Genomic DNA, 20825 nt, shown 5'->3' with positions numbered 1-20825 from the left:
TATTACAGCAAAAATTGTAATTACACGCCCTGTTAAACAGGGGCAGGAAAATTGGGCCTTAAGCACTGGTGGTGGTGCCACAATACTGCAGTCTCTCACAGATACTCTAGTTGTGAAATATTACAGCAAAAATTCTAATTACACACACTGTTAAACAGGGGCAGAAAAATTGGGCCTTAGGCACTGGTGGTGGTTCCACAACACTGCAACCCTTCACAGATACTCTAGTTGAGCGCAGGAACGAGCCCTGCTGTGAAATATTACAGCAAAAATTGTAATTACACGCCCCTGTTAAACAGGGGCAGAAAAATTTGGAGAAAAGAAAAAAGAAAAATGTCTCCTGCGCACAGGTGGATCACGATATAAATGGTACGTCAACACAGGCCTTGCTGCCCTCAAGGATAGGGAATCCTAATAGAAACCAAAAGAAAAAGAAAACAAGGGCGCATTGTGCATTAACTTTAAAACAAAAAGAAACAACTCACAAGCAATAGATGGCGGAAGCACAACCTAAAAGTGCACCGACAAACAGCATGCGACTTGGGATGAGCGAAAACCTTCCAAAGGTCATGGAGGAACGCACAGACATCACAATCAGCTAACGCGTTTCGAAGGGAACGTCCTTTCTTCGTCAGAGCTATGCAGCTATGCAGAAAAATTGGGCCTTAGGCACTGGTGGTGGTGCCACAACACTGCAACCCCTCACAGATACTCTAGTTGAGCTCAGGAACGAGCCCTGCTGTGAAATATTACAGCTAAAATTGTAATTACATGCCCCTTTTAATCAGGGGAAGAAAAATTGGGCCTTAGGCACTGGTGGGGGTGCCACAACACTGAAACCCCTCACAGATACTCTAGTTGAGCACAGGAACGAGCCCTGCTGTGAAATATTACAGCTAAAATTGTAATTACACGCCCCTTTTAATCAGGGGCAGAAAAATTGGGCCTTAGGCACTGGTGATGGTGCCCTGAAACAAAAATGTTCTTAGAAGCTATCAACATGAACATTGAGGAGGAACAGGATATTTACTCAGCATAACAGGATAGTCACTCAGCGTAGGCAGTCTTCAAGGGATCTCACATTCATAGAAAAATTAATCGGTTAATTCATCAGCATCAGGTGCTTGGTAGCTGGTGATCCAAGACTGATTCATTTTTATGAAGGTGAGTCGATCAACTGAGCCTGTGGACAGGTACACTCTGTGATCGGTTACAAAGCCTCCAGCAGTGATCCATCCTCAAGACCCAGTAACCCAGTGGATTTTCGGTTGGAAAGGTCTCCAAATCCGATCTTGCCTCAAGGTATTCCTGCACCATGTAAATCAGATGCTGGGGATGGTTGCTGGAACAGATCAGACCTTGGGGCTACGGACTAAAGAATTGTCTGAACACATTGGTCAGACGTCCACCTTTTCCACCGCTCCTTCTGTGACTGACTGAAGCCTCAGCAACACGATGTCCAGGAGGACCAGGAAATTGTAACCTCCCAGGCTCTGAAAACGCATTGCACAAACCTTTCTGCAGGGCCTCCCAAAGATGTTTCATCCTCTGCTCCCTCTGCGAAGGCTGGATAAATTCCGCAACCTTACCCTTGTAACGTGGATCAAGAAGGGTTGCCAGCCAGTAATAATCCCTCTTCTTGATACCACGAATTTGAGGGTCCTTTCGCAGGCTTTGCAGGATCAGGGAGGCCATGCAGTGAAGGTTTGCTGAGGCATTCGATCCAGAGTCCTCTGGGTCACTAAGGATGACATGATCCACAGCCACCTCCTCCCAGCCACGTACAAGTCCATGGGTTTCTGGGGACTGAAAACTATCCCTTGAAGACTGCTGCTGATGCTGAGTGCAAGGATCCACCTCCATGCTGACACAATCCTCCTCCTCCTCCTCTTCCTGTGTGATCAGCGGGCCTTCAGGAATACTGTCTGGATAAAGGGGGCCTTGAGAGGTAAGGAAGTCCTCCTCTTCCTCCCTCTGTTCTGCCTCAAGTGCCCTGTCCATTATTCCACAAAGCGTATGCTCCAACAGGAAGACAAGAGTACCACTGATGCATGCACTGTCACTGCTCACCATCCTTGTGGCCTCCTCAAATGGTGACAGGTTACCAGATGCAGTGTGTCACTTTCCACCATCGCCTGCCACCAGATGCTGCATATCACTTGCCACCGTTGCTTGCCACCACATGCAGTGTGTCACATGCCACGTCGTCTGCTGCCAGAGAGAGGGCAGGGAGAGAGGGAGCAGAGAGAAAGAGAGAGAGGAGGGGGCAGAGAGAGGGAGGGACAGGGAGAGGGAGGGGGGACACAGGGAGAGAGAGAGAGGGGGAACACAGGGAGAGAGAGAGAGGGGGGACACAGGGAGAGAGAGAGGGGGACAAGGAGAGAGAGGGGGGACTAGGAGAGAGAGAGGGGGAGAGAGAAAGAGGGGAGAGAGAGGGGGGATAGAGAGTGGAGGGGGCAGAGAGAGAGAGGGGGGCAGGCAGAGAGAGAGGGGGGACAGGGAGAGAGAGAGAGAGAGAGGGGACAGGGAGAGAGAGAGGGGGGAGGGGGACAGGCCGAGAGAGAGGGGGACAGGGAGAGAGAGAGAGAGAGAGAGAGAGAGAGAGAGGGGGCAGGGAGAGAGAGGGAGGGGGACAGGGATAGAGAGGGGGGACAGAGAGAGAGGGGGGGGCAGTGAGAGAGAGAGAGGGGGGACTGGGAGAGAGAGAGAGGGCAGGGAGAGAGAGAGGGGGACAGGGAGAGAGAGAGGGGGGACAAGGAGAGAGAGGGGGGAGAGAGAGAGAGAGAGAGAGAGAAAGTGGAGGGGCAGAGAGAGAGGGGGGAGGGAGAGAGAGAGGGGGGACAGGCAGAGAGACAGAGGGGGGGACAGGGAGAGAGAGAGAGAGAGAGAGAGAGAGAGAGGGGGGGGGGGGCAGGGGGATAGAGAGGGGGACGGGGAGAGAGAGGGGGGGACAGGGAGAGAGGGGGAGGGGGACAGGGAGAGAGAGAGGGGGCAGGGGGAGATTGAGGGGGGGGACAGGGAGAGAGAGGGGGGCAGGGAGAGAGAAAGAGGGGGGGACAGGGAGAGAGAGGGGGGACAGGGAGGGAGAGAGAGGGGGCAGGGAGAGAGAGGGGGACAGGGAGAGAGAGAGGGGGGACAGGGAGAGAGAGAGAGAAAGGGGGGCAGGGAGAGAGAGGGGGACAGGGAGAGAGAGAGGGGGGACAGGGAGAGAGAGAGAAAGGGACAGGGAGAGAGAGAGAGGGGGACAGGGAGAGAGAGAGGGGGAACAGGGAGAGAGAGAGGGGGGGACAGAGGGAGAGAGGGGAAACAGGTAGAGAGAGAGGAGAGGGGAGGGGGCAGAGAGAGGGGGACAGGGAGAGAGAGAGGGGGGATAGGGAGAGAGAGAGAGAGAGGGACAGGGAGAGAGAGAGGGGGACAGGGAGAGAGAGTGGGAACAGGGAGAGAGAGAGGGGGGACAGAGAGAGGGGGGGGGACAGAGAGAGGGGTCCGGGTCTGGTCAGTGACAGTGCTCAGCTCACTCACTTAAATGGTGCAGGAGGGGCTTTAATGTGGCTGTCGACTACTTGCTTAATCTTCCCGCTCCCCTTGTTCTTCATCGATGTAACGCACAGGCAGGGAGAGAGGGGCGGGAAGCGGTGTGTCACAAGCTGGCTGATTTACAGCTGAACATAGCAGTGTGCGAACCCCCTCTTCTAGGGCAGCTGTACCGAGCCGCTGCCCACACACTGACACCAGGGATGTTCTGGAGGATGTAGCTGCTGTCGGAGGACTTCTGTCCCCGCCCACCAGCGTGACCTTTCAGACGCCTATTGCAGCAGCAGAACCTATCGGCTCTGTGCAACAGGTGGTGGGCGGGCCGGAAACAGAAGCAGTGATACACTGAAGCACCATCTCGACCCAGTCCACTCATGAATTGCCGCCTCGGTCCCATGGTAGGGCCGGCCCTAGGCAGTGCAGCAGTGCTCAAAATAATGGCTGCGCGTGCCGCGCAGCCATTATTTTGACAGGCTGTCACTGATACTGGCCCACTGAGCCATCGGCCCACCGGGAAACTCCCGGTAGTCCCGATGGCCAATACATGCCTGCCCCACGGCCACGTGCTGAGGATGCACCGTATCCACGACCAGCACTGTTGGCTGTAGACACAGAGCCTGCTTGCCCTCTTTTAGTGGCCTGTGAGCATCTGCCTCTCCTTGGTGGCCTTCCAGACATGCTGTAAAATTTCATTAGCAAAACACTGCCTGAAGTTTACTAGAAAAAGTACACCAGAAATGGCCTGACTAGACTAGAATGCAGTGGATATATATGTAGGAGACTGTATATATATTTTATGCACTACAGATCACTGAATCATTGCCTGCCTGCCTACCTGAAAGTGTATTTGAAAACATACACCAGGAATGGCCTGCAGTCAGATATAGGCTTGGCTAGACTGGAATGCAGTGGATATATATATATGTAGGAGACTGTATATATATTTAATGCACTGCAGATCACTGAATCACCTGCCTGACTGAAAGTGTGTTTGAAAACGTACACCAGGAATGGCCTACAGTCAGATATTGGCTTGGCTAGACTGGAATGCAGTGGATATATATATGTAGGAGACTGTATATATATATATATTTAATGCACTGCAGATCACTAAATCACCTGCCTGCCTGCAAGTGTATTTGAAAACGTACACCAGGAATGGCCTGCAGTCAGATATAGGCTTGGCTAGACTAGAATGCCGTGGATATATATGTAGGAGACTGTATATATATTTTATGCACTGCAGATCACTGAATCACCTGCCTGCCTGCCTGAAAGTGTATTTGAAAGTGTACACCAGGAATGGCCTGCAGTCAGATATAGGCTTGGCTAGACTAGAATGCAGTGGATAGATATGTAGGAGACTGTATATATATTTTATGCACTGCAGATCACTGAATCACCTGCCTGCCTGAAAGTATACTTGAAAACGTACACCAGGAATGGCCTGCAGTCAGATATAGGCTTGGCTAGACTAGAATGCAGTGGATATATATGCAGGAGACTGTATATATATTTTATGCACTGCAGATCACTGAATCACCTGCCTACCTGCTTGCCTGCCTGAAAGTGTAGTGGATATATATATGTAGGAGACTGTATATATATTTTATGCACTGCAGCTCACTGAATCACCTGCCTGCCTGAAAGTATATTTGAAAATGTACACCAGGAATGGCCTGCAGTCAGATATAGGCTTGGTTATACTGGAATGCAGTGGATATATATATGTAGGAGACTGCATATATATTTTATGCACTGCAGCTCACTGAATCACCTGCCTGCCTGACAGTATATTAGAAAAAGTACACCAGGAACAGCCTGCAGTCAGATCTAGCTACACTGCATACAGTGGATGTATATATATATATACGAGACTGTATATATATATATATATATATATATATATATATATATATTAAATGCACTGCAGCTAGCTGAATCACCTGTCTGCCTTTAAGTATATTAGAAACAGTACACCTGGAATGGACTGCAAACACCCCATAATGTTTGTATTTAGATAAATGCGCGAACAGCCAATGTTCGAGTCGAACTCATGTTTGACCCGAACATAAAGCTCATCCCTATACAGGATGTAATAATCATCCCCCCCCCTCTATTATACAGGATGTAATAATCATACCCCCTCTCTATTATACAGGGTGTAATAATTCTCTCCTTTCTCTCATACAGACTCTTAGACCTGGTTCCTACGTGGAGGTGGAGGGCTTCATCCCGTATGGGTGTAAAAGGTAGGTGAAAATTCTTTTCTCGGATACTTATTATACAATATATGCCTGATCTCTGTCTGTATAATACTATGATTTTCCAAAAGTACAACTTCCAAAAGTAATAAAGTGTGCTCTGTGTACAGTACATCCTACTGACCCCTCCTAGAGGCACAAAGCATTTGTTCTTCTTCATTGTGACAAAATGTCATCCTGGAGAACTTGGCTGACTTACCAGCCATCATCTGAAATATGACAACTGACAATCCTGTGACTCCCATCTACACTCTGAATCTACCATCCCTCCGTCAGTCTGATCGGCAGACATCATCCATGCCATGGTACATACATGGAGGTTGGCGCAATTTCCAGGACTTCTTGTTAATCAGAGGATGGTGACACCTTTTAGAAGTGATGGGAACAAAATACCCCCCCAAAATTCCAAAATTGGAAGAATCCATTTTTTTAAAGAAAATAAAAAAGTGATGCTGCGCTGCTAATATACATAAAATAAACATAAAATGATTGATAGTTACATAGTTAGCCAGGTTGAACAAAGACACAAGTCCATCCAATTCAACCAAAAAAAATAAAAACACAAGCCCATATACACAACTCTATACCCACAGTTGATCCAGAGGAAGGCAATAAAACGAAAAAAGTATAGCGCTATAGGCCCCAAAAATAAATTGAAAATGTGTCAAAACCTAATATATTGTATAGACATATAGATCAGAACAACACTCAATATGTATATGTGAACAATATGTAAAAATATGTTGCCACCTTAAAGTATAGCCATAAAGTATAAATTACACCATAAAAGTAACACTGTGCTAATAAATCAAAACAATGTGAAATGAAAACACTGGTGATAAGTATTAATTATCAAATGTGAACATTAATAGAATATAATTGGGAGACCGTGAAGGTCCAATAGATCTAACACCATAAAAGTTTGTAAATGAAAATGTTCTGAAACATAAAAGTCCACAATGTTGATTGTAGAAAAAATGTGAAGAGAAAAACACCACCAGAGGTCTATGGAGGTTAAACACTAAAAATGGTAGATCAGTAGCTCCCCAGGTTTTCAAGTAGAGAGAATCAACTGGATCTGGCAGGTGAGTGAGCTGTGGAAAAACCACGTGTAGACAAAAGATCTAAAGTGGTGCAGGGGCCATCACCGGAGACATCAAGAGGCTTACCGGAACTTAATGACTTGAAAAGACATACGTCATACAAGTCAGAAAGGCTTATTGACCAACCGGTCTGGATGATACGTCTCTTCAGATGTCGTCAGTATGTAGCAGAAGGAAAACATGGCAATACGCCTTCCAAATCCATAAATATTCTGATAAAAGCCATACGAGTATTCATATGCCATGCAAGGAGTAAAGAAACTCACATAGCGTGATAACGTTTAAATACTGGTTTATTAAAATAATATAAAATAGACTCACATGTTAGAAGATCATAAACAGCTCAAATATCAAATAGCGGTAATCGTGAGGGGTCCACTCGACATGTTTCAGCTAAGGAGCCGTCATCTGGGGTGTGGAACCCCCCCACTCCACTGCTTTATAAATAGATAATGACCCCCACTGGGAGTGCCATGATACCGGAAGTGCAATGAAATGATGTCACTTCCGGTTCGGGGAGACCTTTAGTTAATACTTTAACTCCCACATATATAAATAGAACTAGAAAAGGATTCAGAAGGTCCATATTATTCACAAATTAAAAAACTTAAAAAGAATAATAATTCAATGCGGAATTGCTCAATCTATTAACACGGAAGTGCTCCGAATATAGACAAACCAAGCCTCACTCTCCACATAGTGCTGCGGCGTCATATCCTCCACGGATAATACGGCGCCGTTGCGCTCCACTTATTAAACCAAGCCTCATTTTCATGTAGCGCTGCGACATCACTCCCCGCACAAGTAGTGCGGCGTCGCTACGCTTCAAATGTTGGACCAAGTCTCAATCCGAGGCCGGTCACGAGTCTCTTAAGATAACAATGAAGAAAATAAAAACAAGCAAAGAGTGCAATAACCGGAACTGCGTGTCATCACCAGAGAGCGTCCTGACAACTGGCCACAGCAACGTCATAGCTGCGCCAGCTCTGACAAGATATTAAATGAAACTCACTGTGATCATGAAATACAAAACCAGAAATAGTATATCGGGGAAAAACATAATTTTTTAAAAATTCAATCTGGCCCAGCAACTAAATATGATTACAATCAGAGCTGAAAGTAAAAAATGAAAAATAGAATTAAATTATAATAATATAATTATAATAATATAATGGGATCACGTATAAGGGCCCCAAAATAAATTACATTGCCAGTAGGGGGCACCACACTTATCCAAGTCTTTAACAAGCAATATCAACATACAATATTACATATATTAAAAATTAATATTAATAATCAATTTTAATGTAAATATAAAAAGTATTAAAAAATGTGAATATAAAAAAATACAACAAAAAAATATACAATACAAAAAAGAGAGATCGTACTAGTTCTTAAGCTTGATTAATAAAAGAGTTGATGTCCCATTCCACGTTAATCCCCTGTGGAAAATGGGACCCCAACTCGTAAATCCAATATGTCTCTAAACGAGAGACGCCCCTTAGGGTCGACCCCCTCGCCAGGGAGCAACATACCTATCGATGATAAGAAACTGGGTGCCCACAGGTTTTCGATCATGGAATTCCCTGTAGTGCCAAGGAACAGTGTGTTTGGTACTACCTGCCTTAATGAGATTTATAAGTTCAGAGACACGCGTCATGAAAGATCTAATGGTCCGGCCCACGTATTGTTTGCCGCATGGGCAAGACAAAAGGTACACTATTCCTGTAGTGGCGCAAGTACCAAATTGTTTGATCTTATACGTACGGCCAGTTACAGTAGAAGAGAAGCTATGGCTTGCCCTCCTGCCACAGGTATTAAACTGGCATACTAGACACTTTCTGCAAGGATGAAATCCAACCCAATCATGGAAAAAAGATGGTTTACTTGGAGGGTTAATAACGTTGGGTGCCAATTTGTTCCGAAGTGATGGAACACCTTTAAAAACCACCTTGGGAGTTTTGGGCAACAGAGGGCCCAAGATCTTATCTGTTTTCAAAATGTCCCAATGGTGTTCAAAATTTTTTTAAATATGTTTATGCTGGATAGAGAAAGACGTTAAGAAAGACCACTTGAAATCATAATTTATCTGTCGAGGTTTATCCTCCAACAATGACAGGCGGTCAGTAGTACAAGCATTGTCAATCTCCATATCTATGTCGGAAGGGTTGTAACCTTTTTCTAGAAACCTTTCTTTTAGGGTATTAGCCTGAACCTTGAAAGTGTCAAGATCAGTACAATTCCTGCGCAGTCGCAGGAACTAGCTCTTAGGGACTGATCTGATCCATGATCTGTGGTAGCAGCTGTCAGTAGGTATATACCCATTCTTGTCCGTAGATTTGAAGTAGCTACGAAATATAAATTTTTGTTCACTTCGCTCAATGACCAGATCCAAAAAGTGGACTGAAGTTTTGCTTGCTTCAAAAGACAAGGCAATACCCCTATCGCTGTTATTAAGGGTCCTGACAAAATCATCTAGGCCATCATGGCTGCCAGTCCACAGGAGGAGGATGTCGCCTATGTACCGGGCCCACAACAAAAGGTGTGGGTTATCCATGGCATAGACGACATCCTCCTCCCATTTGGCCATGAACAGATTGGCCAGGCTGGGAGCAAATTTTGCTCCCATTGCCACCCCTTTATGCTGTCGATAAAATTTTCCATCAAACCAGAAATAGTTGTGTTGTGTGGCAAACTCAATCAAATTAACAATAAAGCCAACCTGGGGTGAGGCAAGGGAGGCATCTCTATTAAGAAAGCATTGCACCGCGTCCACACCCTTACGGTGTGGAATGCAGGAGTAGAGGGATGCCACGTCCGCTGTGGCCATAATTAGGTCACCAGAGTAGGAAACATTCGATAGTAATCTAATCACGTCCTTAGCATCTTTCAAATAAGACAGCATCTTTTGTACTGATTGCTGTAAGAAAAAATCTATATATTTCCCAATTTTTCTATCAGTACTCACAAGTGCCACCTATCAATGCCCACAAGTGCCACCTATTAATGCCCACCAGTGGTGCCAATCAGTTCCACCTAGCAGTGCTGCTATCACTGCCACCCATCTGTGCCCATCACTGCCACCCATCAGTGCCCATCACTGCAACCTATCGGTGCCCATCAGTGCCGCCTCATAAGCGTACATCAATGAAGGAGAAAAATTACCTGTTTGCAAAATTTTATAACAAAATATTTAAAAAACAAAAAACATTTTTTTTTAATTCGGTCTTTTTCAATTTTTTTTTAACAAAAACTAAAAAGCGCAGAGTTGATCAAATACCACCAAAAGAAAACTCTATTTGTGGGGAAAAAATGATAAAAATTTCATTTGGGTACAGTGTTGTAGGACCGCGCAATTGTCATTCAAAGTGCGACAGCGCTGAAAGCTGAAAATTGGTCTGGACAGGAGGGGGGTTTAACCGCTTCAGATCCGGGCCATTGCCAAATGACGGCAACAGCGCGGATCTGAATTGCCGGGACTAGGTCTATTGACGTTGTCCCGTGCACGAGCGGCCTGTGCGCCCCCTGCAGGGCGCGCACGGCGCGCTCGGTGATCAGCGAGTCTATGAGACTCGCCTGATCACAGATCAGAGTAAGGGGTTGGTCCCGACCCCTTACCACATGATCAGCTGTCAGCCAATGACAGCTGATCATGTGATGTAAACAGAGCCGGTAATCGGCTATTTTTCCTCCTCGCGCTGACAGCGTGAGGAGGAAAAAAATACCCGATCACCGGCGGCCGTGATCGGGACATCAGTCCCGATCACGGCGATCAGACTGTCACAATGCAATAGGCAGCAGTGCTGCCTACCAGTGCCCGCCAGCGTCACACATTAGTGCCCACAGTGCCATCCATCAGTGCCCACAGTGCCATCCATCAGTGCCCACAGTGCCACCCAGTGCCCACAGTGCCACCCATCAGTGCCACCCATCAGCGCCCACATCAGTGCAACAGTGCTGCACATCAGTGCCACCTACCAGTGCCCATCAGTGTCACCTACCAGTGCCCATCAGTGCCGCCCATCACTGCCCATCCATGCCCCCCATCAGTGCTGCCCATCAGTGCCCCCATCAGTCTTACCTATCAGTGCCCATCAGTCCCACCCATCCATGCCACCCATCCGTGCCACCCTTCAGTGCCACCCATCAGTGCCACCCAGTGCCACCCATCAGCGCCCATCAGTGGCCATCAGTACCGCCTTATCTGTCCCCATCAGTGCTGCCTTAACTGTGCCTATCAGTGCCGCCTTAACTGTGCCTATCAGTGCCGCCTTAACTGTGCCTATCAGTGCCGCCTTATCTGTGCCCATCAGTGCAGCCTATCAGTGCCCACCAGTGCCGCCTCATCAGCGCATATCAATGAAGGAGAAAAATTACCTGTTTGCAAAATTTTATAACAAACAAACATGATTTTTATTTTTTTCAAAAATTTCCATCTTTTTTTGTTTGTTTAGCAAAAAATAAAAACCCCAGCTGTGATTAAATACCACCAAAAAAAAGCTCTATTTGTGGGAAAAAAATGATAAAAATTTCATTTGGGTACAGTGTTGTATGACCGCGCAATTGTCATTCAAAGTGTGACAGCGCTGAAAGATGAAAATTGGTCTGGGCAGGAGGGGGGGTTTAAGTGCCCAGTAAGCAAGAGGTTAAACAGAGGCCAAGATGGCGGCTTCCTTGGCTGAAAACAATAGGAAGGTTTGCTTCAACTTTAAGGGGAAACGTACGGCTTTGTAAATGGAGCCCACTAGACTGATTCAATCAATATTAGCACAGACTTCACTTTGTTGGATATCTATAAGGACACACTGTATAAAATACTACAATATACACGGGATTGTGGATTAAAGATATTAAGTTGCAGATAATATTCTATATTGGAGCACGTTATTGTTTTTTGGATTAAGATTTTGCACATAACTTCACTCATTTTATGTTTATTTTATGTATATTAGCAGCGCAGCATCACTTGACTCTATTTTACATGATACATAGTTGTGGGGACAACGTTTAGTGCTTGCAGCAGCTATTACTATGTAATAATTACATTGTAACTGATTGTTTGCAATACACACTAAACACACATTACTCGTAGCACAGGGGTACACTTCATTCAATTTTTATTAAATATTATGGCTCAGCAATTATTTTAAGGCACTTTTTTTTCCAGGGGGACCTCAAAGCACTTTATCTACAGTTGGGGCAGATATCTTGGGTGATTTTTGGAAAATGTAAACATAATTTGCTATCAGGAACTATCATTAAATGTGTCAGAAGTACCTCTGAAACACATGGGAGGACCACTGGTGAATGACTCGAGTATTATATCCAACAAGGACAGCTGAGCGAAATCTTTTTTTTTTCTTTTTTTTAATGTATTTCTAGGTTCAACGTAAACTTGGGAAAAGATAGTAGGAATTTAGTGATACACTTCGATGTTCGATTTGACTATCTTGAAGACAGGAGCAAAATAGTCATGAACTCAATGAAGGACGGTGTCTTTGCAGAGGAGCAGAGGGAAAGCTTCTTCCCCTTCCAGGAGGGATCAGACACCAAGGTACGTCTACACTGGGAGGGGCGGGACAAATGTTGGATGGGGCATTACTGTTCATATTGGACACATTGGGGGGTTATTTACTAAAACTGGAGAGTGCAAAATCTGGTGCAGCTGTGCATGGGAGCCAATCAGCTTCTAACTTGTTCAAATAAGCTTTGACAAAAAAAAAAAACTGGAAGCCGATTGGTTTCTTTGCAGAGCTGCACCAGATCTTACACTCTCCAGTTTTAGTAAACCCCATAATATCCTTCTCAGCATGTGATGGCTCAGGTGAAGGGTATAAAGGCTTTGCTATGATGGTCGCCCCTTCAGCTCATTCCATGAAGGATGAGAATCTCCTACATAGGAAGATCCAATGGATTCCATCATGCTGCCATTGTGTGCCATGATATACCGCTTAGTGAATGGTTGCTGTTGGTCAGATCACTGATTGTCAGAATTATTGGCTTGTGAAATTTTTCATGTAACATTTCATTTCTATTTGGTGTATGCGTGTGTTATTATTATGTTTGTGAGATGATTATTATAGGAAGAGGGAATGGGGATCAGGAAATCCCTGACATGGAATGTCACTATAAGGTCCTCTGTAGAGGCTCAATCTGGGGGGCAGTGGGGGGGGGGCGGGAACTGAAGCTCATCACCATCATGTTACACCACTGTTATGGAGAGACCAATGTGTCTGATGGGGGAGATACAGGGGAGGGAGCAATGTGTGAGCTGGGGATGGGATACGGGGGGGGGGACCAATGTGGGTGCTGAGGGTAGAATAATGGAAAGGGTCCAATGTGAATGCCAGGGGAGAGGAAGGAGCTACCAACATGTGTGATGGGAAGGAATACAGGAGAATACCATAGCTCTCAACTGTCCCTGATTTTGAAGGACTGTCCCTGATTTGGAACAGTGTCCCTCTGTCCCTCTTTCCTCCTCATTTGTCCCTCATTTTGGTCTGATCTTTAAAGTTGTATATAAAATGCACTTTTTATCTATCAAAAAAAGTTTTTCCCAGTGTGAAACCTTTTCATCCGATTTCTAAATTGCTGCATTTGTAAATTTTAAAAGCCAATATAAAAAAATAGTAGTGGTAAAAAACTTTAACTTTATTTTTGGTTAATTCTCCTTTAAGGGGTGTGGCAGGGGGCGTTTCCTATGCCTGCATACGTTTGCTAGTAGGTGTCCCTCATTCCCATCTCAAAATGTTGGGGGGTATGGAATACCAATGTGTGTGATTGGGGGATACAGGGAATGGATATTACTGCTGATAAATGTTCTGTTCATCTCTGGGGGGGGGGCAGAATTTCTCAGAAACTAAAAGTGAGAAGGCTTAAAGTGGTTGTACACCATGTACAACCACTTTTACCTACAGGTAAGCCTAGATTAAGGCTTACCTGTAGGTGCTCGAAATATCTCCCAAACCTCCACGGTTTAGGAGATATTTACAAATGAGACGGGCGCCGATGTCTACGATGTCTGTCTTAAAGACAACTTTAGAAACGGCGAGCGTGCGCGGGAGTGACGTCATCGCGGCTCCGACCAATCACAGCGCCAGAGCCGCGATACCCGGAAGGAAGATGGACGCTTCGTGGAAGAGGGGACAGCGGTGACATTGCAGGCTTCGGGTTCAGGTAAGTGACACATAATGGGCTACTATGCGAATGACTTCCTCTTTAATTCTATATGGAGTAGAATAAGAAACAACTGACCCAGAATATTCAAATTCTCACCAACAATTCTCATTTACCCCAAGTCAGTCATAGTGTCAAGGAATTAGTAAACCAGACTGTGTGGACTGCACAGAAGAAACCAGAAACGTATATAAGTGAATAAAAATGGTGTTTATTTACATAAGTGGCAGATAAGTGAATATAACAGTGCGCAACCAACCACAAGACCCACAAACAACAAAACAGTATATACAATAAAATGGGAGATACCGGAACCGTAAACAGAAGCCAGGCCAAGGTCATACACCGGGAGATCAGCAGATGGTAAGGACGGGAAACCAACAGGAACAGGGAGAGGATGGATGGATGGGATACAGGAACAGACGGAACAGGACCAGGAATGGCTCGGCATAGGGATTGGATCAGATCAGGTCAGGACAGGGTAGGGCAGATCCAGGCTCAAGGTCAAAATAACAGGCAGCAAGGTCAGACTGCAGGGAGAGAGACACCAAGGCAAGCATGTGAGGGCTTGCCGGGTATTTATCAGCCTGCAGTAATTGCCCTCACGTTACACCTGAGCGCAGAAGGTGCTGCCTGCTCCATACTGCCGGAATACACCCGTTGGTGGACACTGGTACTACAGCCCAAGGATGCAACAGTGCCACCAGCAGGTAAATCCTCTTATTACAGGTCCTGGGTGATGGAAGACACCCGCTGGTGGACACTGGTACTGCGATCCAATACTATTATTTTATATTGGCTTTTAAAATTTACACACCAAACAACGGATGAGGGCACATCCGTCTGGGCATCGGGTACTTTAGACTGGGTAGCAGATACGTCAAACCGGACAGCGGGCGCATCAGAGCAGACAGCGGGCGCATCAGAGCAGACAGCAGGCTCCGGGTCGTCGAGCTGGGCAGCAGGCTCCGGGTCATCGAGCTGGGCAGCAGGCTCTGGAACATTAGGCAGAACAGCGAGCACCGTAAGAGCAGGCTGGATCACAGGCAAGCTGGGTAATGGGCACCGGCCCAGCGGGCTGGGTAACGGGCCCTGGCTCAGCGAGCTGAACACCGGCACTGGTCTGGCAAGCCGAATAACGGGTACTGGCTTAACAGGCCAAGTGACGGACTCCGGTTTAGCAGACTGGGTAATGGGCACCGGTTCAACAGACTGGGTAATGGGCAGCGGTTCAACAGACTGGGTAACGGGCACCGGTTCAACAGACTGGGTAACGGGCACCGGTTCAACAGACTGGGTAACGGGCACTGAAACTTCAGGCTGAGACACGGGCACCGAAACTTCAGTCTGAGACACGGGCACCGAAACTTCAGGCTGAGACAAGGGCACCGAAACTTCAAGCTGAGATTCCAAATTCAAGACATCAGGCTGGAAGGCAGGCAATGAGACATCAGGCTGCAAGGCAGGTACCAGGATACCAGACTGGAAAGCGGACACATCAGACTGAGAAGTGGGCACATCAGACTGGGAAGCTGAGACATCAAGCTGGAAGGCAGGCACAAGACATCAGGCGGGACGGCAAGCACCGAGTCATCAGACTGGAAAGCGGGCACATCAGGCTGGAAGGCAGACACATCAGGCTGGAAGGCAGACACATCAGGCTGGAAAGCAGGCCCATCAGGCTGGAAGGCGAGCACCGGGACATCAGGCTGGAAGTAGGGCACATCAGGCTGGGAAGCGGGCACATCAGACCGGGCAGCGGGTACTGGAACTTCAGACTGGACAGCAGACACAGGCGCTGGCACAACAGGCAAAACAGCAGGTGCTGGCACAACAGGAAAAACAACTGGGACGTCAGACTGGGTAGCAGGCACTGGGACGCCAGACTGGGTAGCAGGCACTGGGACATCAGACTGGATAGCAGGCACTGGGACACCAGACTGGGTAGCAGGCACTGGGATGCCAGACTGGGTAGCAGGCACTGGGATGCCAGACTGGGTAGCAGGCACTGGGACGTCAGACTGGGTAGCAGGCACTGGGACACCAGACTGGGTAGCAGGCACTGGGATGCCAGACTGGGTAGCAGGCACTGGGACGTCAGACTGGGTAGCAGGCACTGGGACATCAGACTGGATAGCAGGCACTGGGACGTCAGACTGGGTAGCAGGCACTGGGACACCAGACTGGGTAGCAGGCACTGGGATGCCAGACTGGGTAGCAGGCACTGGGATGCCAGACTGGGTAGCAGGCACTGGGACATCAGACTGGATAGCAGGCACTGGGACGTCAGACTGGGTAGCAGGCACTGGGACATCAGACTGGATAGCAGGCACTGGGACGTCAGACTTAGGTGGGTCATCAGGTTCAACTGGCGTGAACGCAGGCTGGAATAGGTTGGTTGGTGTGTAGGCAGATTGGTTTACTGGCTGGATTGTGTGAGTCGGAATAAACTTTCATTTCTTTTTTGTTTTAGCCACTGCAGCTTTGTACGTAGGTGCAGTGCTGTAAGAAAAGAAAGCAGTTGGGCAAAAGGAAGACCAAGGAATAGTGGCTGGAGGAGGGTTTGTGGGATTGCTACAGGTGGAGGAGGAGAGGCAGGTGGATTGAAAGCAGGATAGGTGCAGTGAGTAGAGACTGGGTAATAATAGTTGGTGGGAAGCTGTGTATACTGGGATGTAGCTGAGGTTGCCATGAGCGACGGGGGAATAGATTCTTGAGAAGGCAGGTGATTAATGGCAGGGCTGGGATGTTGTGGCTTAGCTAAATAAAGGAGATCTGACCATGTCTGTAGCACAGGTTGAACAAACATTGATTCGCACACAGCCTGACTAACCAGAGATTGCACTGAATGGATGCAATCAGACAACACCTGCTGTGAACAAGAGGCATAACGTTCCTTGAAAAAGGCTGGATCATCCTCTAATAACCATACCACAGATTCAACTTGGCCATAATTGAAGGGGGGGAGAGAAATCATTGCTTCCTTCGGGAAAACATGACAGGGCTGGTTTTGCACATAACCGTATCAGGGGCTGAACATCTTCAAAAGACATGTAACCCTGATCCACTAGGGAATAAGCTGACTGGATCGTTTTTATCAGCTGGTCACTGGTGACAACCGTGGAGTGGAGTAGTGGAATTCCAACGCGTTTCAACATACATATTTCACAAGTCTTCTTCAGGGAAATACATCACAGTCTAGGAAACCAAAAATCATAATGTTACAATCAATGATAATAGATGTGTATATCCTCCACTAGAGTGAGAATATCACAAACACTCACGTCCTCCCAGAGCATCTCAAAAGTTTAGTGCGATCACTCATGTCGGGATAGGGGGTCCCACGCCTCAAGGTGTTGGTATTGTCCTATAGCTCTACAAGACGACTGGATACTAAAAAGATCCCAGTGTATGGCGTTTTGCAGCATTAAATGGCTGATAGCTGTCTGAAAAAATAGGGCAAATTGAATCATAGGTATCCGTGGAGCAGCTGTGAAAGAAAGAGGGGGGGGAGAAAGAGGGGGGGGAATTTAGGTGGTAGGGGGGAAACAAAGAAGGAGAGGGAAGGAAAGGGGAGGGGGGGACGAAGGGGAGGGAGAAAAGAAGGAAGGAGAGAGAGAGAAAAAAAGAGAGAGAGAGAGAGAGTGCAGCAAGGTCAGAATGCAGGGAGAGAGACACCAAGGCAAGCATGTGAGGGCTTGCCGGGTATTTATCAGCCTGCAGTAATTGCCCTCACGTTACACCTGAGCGCAGAAGGTGTTGTCTGCTCCATACTGCCGGAATACACCCATTGGTGGACACTGGTACTACAGCCCAAGGATGCAACAGTGCCACCAGCAGGTGAATCCTCTTATTACAGGTCCTGGGTGATGGAAGACACCCGCTGGTGGACACTGGTACTGCGATCCAAGAGACCGACAGCGCTATCAACGGGTGAACCTTTTCATGACACATAGTAGATGGGACCCCTATCAAGGAAACATATGAAATGGAGCCATAAGTGAGGGGGCCCTTATCAGGACAGGCGTGTATTGGGGCCTCTGGAAGGGGGAGATTGTTGGGTTTTTTTTATCAGTATAGAAAAAGGCATACGAATTAGATACATTGCAGATGTGGTTTGTTTGTGGTGCCCTGCAGATAATAGACAAAAACAGAATTATTGAAAATAACAACCGAGAGAGGTATAATATTCATATTATTATACAAACATCAAATGTTAAGCCCAGCTCCCTTTGACATTAAGCCCTGCCCCCCTAGGTATCACTGTCTAATGCCAGATCCTCAGTGCACAGTCGAGCCTTTGGCATGTTTGTGGTAGGGGTAGGATAATGGAAAGGCTGCTGTATTCTATGCCAGCTACATTTCTCAACCTTTTTGCCCCAGAGGAACCCTTGAAAAGTGTTCAGGTACCAATTCATTGGTAGTCAGTGGAAAAAAAATGCCCCTTACATTGGTGGCCAGTAGTAAGAATACCCAACTTACAATGGTGGTCAAAATTCCACTCTTACAGGCAGCAAAAAAGATCATTGGTGTCTTGAAGCTGGCCCCATCAGGTGGTGTTGGGCCCCAGAATGAGAAAGCACCATAAAATGGGAGGTTAATCAGCCACAGCTCAATGGATCCCTAGAAACCTCTGAAGGAACCTTGGGTGATAATGGCCGGCATACCGGCACTGCAAACTCGCCAACATCTATTGATCTCCTGAGGGCTCCAGTCATTATTCTAGGTGACGAGATACACCATCAGAGACCTGTCACTAAATCATTCCGGCACAGAAGCACCTCCTTCCATTTTTCTTTCCATTAACAATTTTCTGCAAGACATAAATAAAGAATACAAGATTTGTGTTGAAATGAATGGTTTGGTGGTGAAGTCTTTGTCTCTACGGCCAACACTCATTGACTTTTTATAGCCCAGCAAGCTGACACTGTGCCACCTCTTTTCTTACAGCTTTGCTTCACGTTTGAGCATACCAAGATCACCGTACGATTACCTGCCGGACGTCCTGTCTCATTTCCACTCCGCTTTCCCATAGTGCAGCTCTTATACGTATCTGTAGATGAACTCCAGCTCAAGTCCATTATAATAAAATGAAGAATCCCACAACAGAGGAGCCGCCTGTCCCCACGTGTCCATATCCAGGCTCTGTGAAATGGCCATAGTGGACAGAGAAGAAAAAATGATCTGAATCCTTGTGACTCATGTAGACATACATTGTGCTTTGCTCAGTTCATTTACTAGAAATTAATTTCATCCACACTTAAAAAAAATAAATAAATATCCAATGAGCTCTATTGTGTTTGATCATACCAATCAATTTATTATTTAGTGATAATGACTTTGTATTGCTTGCTGAATTTGATAGCAGATCTGCTGCATTGCACCCCCCCCTGCTGGAGGTTTGTTGTATTACTTATAAATGGCACACAGTAACCAACAGTGTGTTAATGCAACATTTTCTGTCTGATTTTCTTATATTTTCCAATTAAAAACTTTCTGATCTTTTATATCTTTATATTTTTTCGGGCTCCAGACTGAAAGTTGTATACAGATATTTATTCCAAGCTTTAACCATAAACTTTCAACAATTACATGCAGAAAATTAAAATGTCACAAGGTCCAACTCTATGTAAATTACATACAGAAAAAGAGCAGCTGCAGTGGATTTGCCCGGTATAGGCAGTGGTAGGGTATGGGTAGTAGTTGTGGCAGTGAATGTAGTAGTACCCCAGAATGGGCAGGGGCAATGCTGGGGGTAGGAGTTACTGGAGTAGCTTTAGTCTCAGTGTAAGGATAGTAGATTAGACGCAGGGGTCTCCAAACTTTTAAAACAAAAGGCCAGTTTACGGTCCTTCAGACATTAGGGGGGCCGGACTGTGACCACCTTCTCCTCCAACCACTATGCGCTCATTGGTGGACATTCCCTGCCTTCTCCTCCAACCACTGTGCGCTCATTGGTGGACATTCCCCGCCTTCTCCTCCAACCACTGTGTGCTCATTGGTGGACATTCCCCGCCTTCTCCTCCAACCACTGTGCGCTCATTGGTGGACATTCCCCGCCTTCTCCTCCAACCACTGTGTGCTCAGTGGTGGACATTCTCCGCTTTCTCCTCCAACCACTGTGTGCTCATTGGTGGACATTCCCCACCTTCTCCTCCAACCACTATGCGCTCATTGGTGGATATTCCCTGCCTTCTCCTCCAACCACTATGCGCTCATTGGTGGACATTCCCCGCCTTCTCCTCCAACCACTATGCGCTCATTGGTGGACATTCCCCGCCTTCTCCTCCAACCACTATGCGCTCATTGGTGGACATTCCCCGCCTTCTCCTCCAACCACTATGCGCTCATTGGTGGACATTCCCCGCCTTCTCCTCCAACCACTGTGTGCTCATTGGTGGACATTCCCCGCCTTCTCCTCCAACCACTATGCACTCATTGGTGGATATTCCCTGCCTTCTCCTCCAACCACTGTGCGCTCATTGGTGGACATTCACCGCCTTCTCCTCCAACCACTGTGCACTCATTGGTGGACATTCCCCGCCTTCTCCTCCAACCACTGTGTGCTCATTGGTGGACATTCCCCGCCTTCTCCTCCAACCACTGTGCGCTCATTGGTGGACATTCCCCGCCTTCTCCTCCAACCACTGTGTGCTCAGTGGTGGACATTCTCCGCTTTCTCCTCCAACCACTGTGTGCTCATTGGTGGACATTCCCCGCCTTCTCCTCCAACCACTATGCGCTCATT

The 20825-nt window shown here is 46.9% G+C and overlaps 1 protein-coding gene across 2 annotated transcripts in view; it reads left to right on the top strand.

Annotated features, from left to right (window-relative positions):
* The window catches only part of LOC141102687 (galectin-1-like), a 102094-nt gene extending 82350 nt beyond the window's left edge, over positions 1-19744 (top strand). For both annotated transcript variants that reach the window (XM_073591606.1, XM_073591605.1), the window contains exons 2-4: positions 5728-5786; positions 12284-12455; positions 19028-19744. In XM_073591606.1, the coding sequence (XP_073447707.1) occupies positions 5728-5786; positions 12284-12455; positions 19028-19171 (375 nt within the window). In that variant the 3' untranslated portion in view covers positions 19172-19744. The remainder of the gene's footprint in view (positions 1-5727; positions 5787-12283; positions 12456-19027) is intronic.
* Positions 19745-20825: the final 1081 nt, after the last annotated feature.

The sequence above is a fragment of the Aquarana catesbeiana genome, linkage group LG07, assembly GCF_042186555.1.
Source record: "Aquarana catesbeiana isolate 2022-GZ linkage group LG07, ASM4218655v1, whole genome shotgun sequence".
NCBI classification, from domain to species: Eukaryota; Metazoa; Chordata; class Amphibia; order Anura; family Ranidae; genus Aquarana; species Aquarana catesbeiana.
Note: the sequence above shows the minus strand (reverse complement) of the source record. Positions and strands in the feature narration are given on the sequence as shown.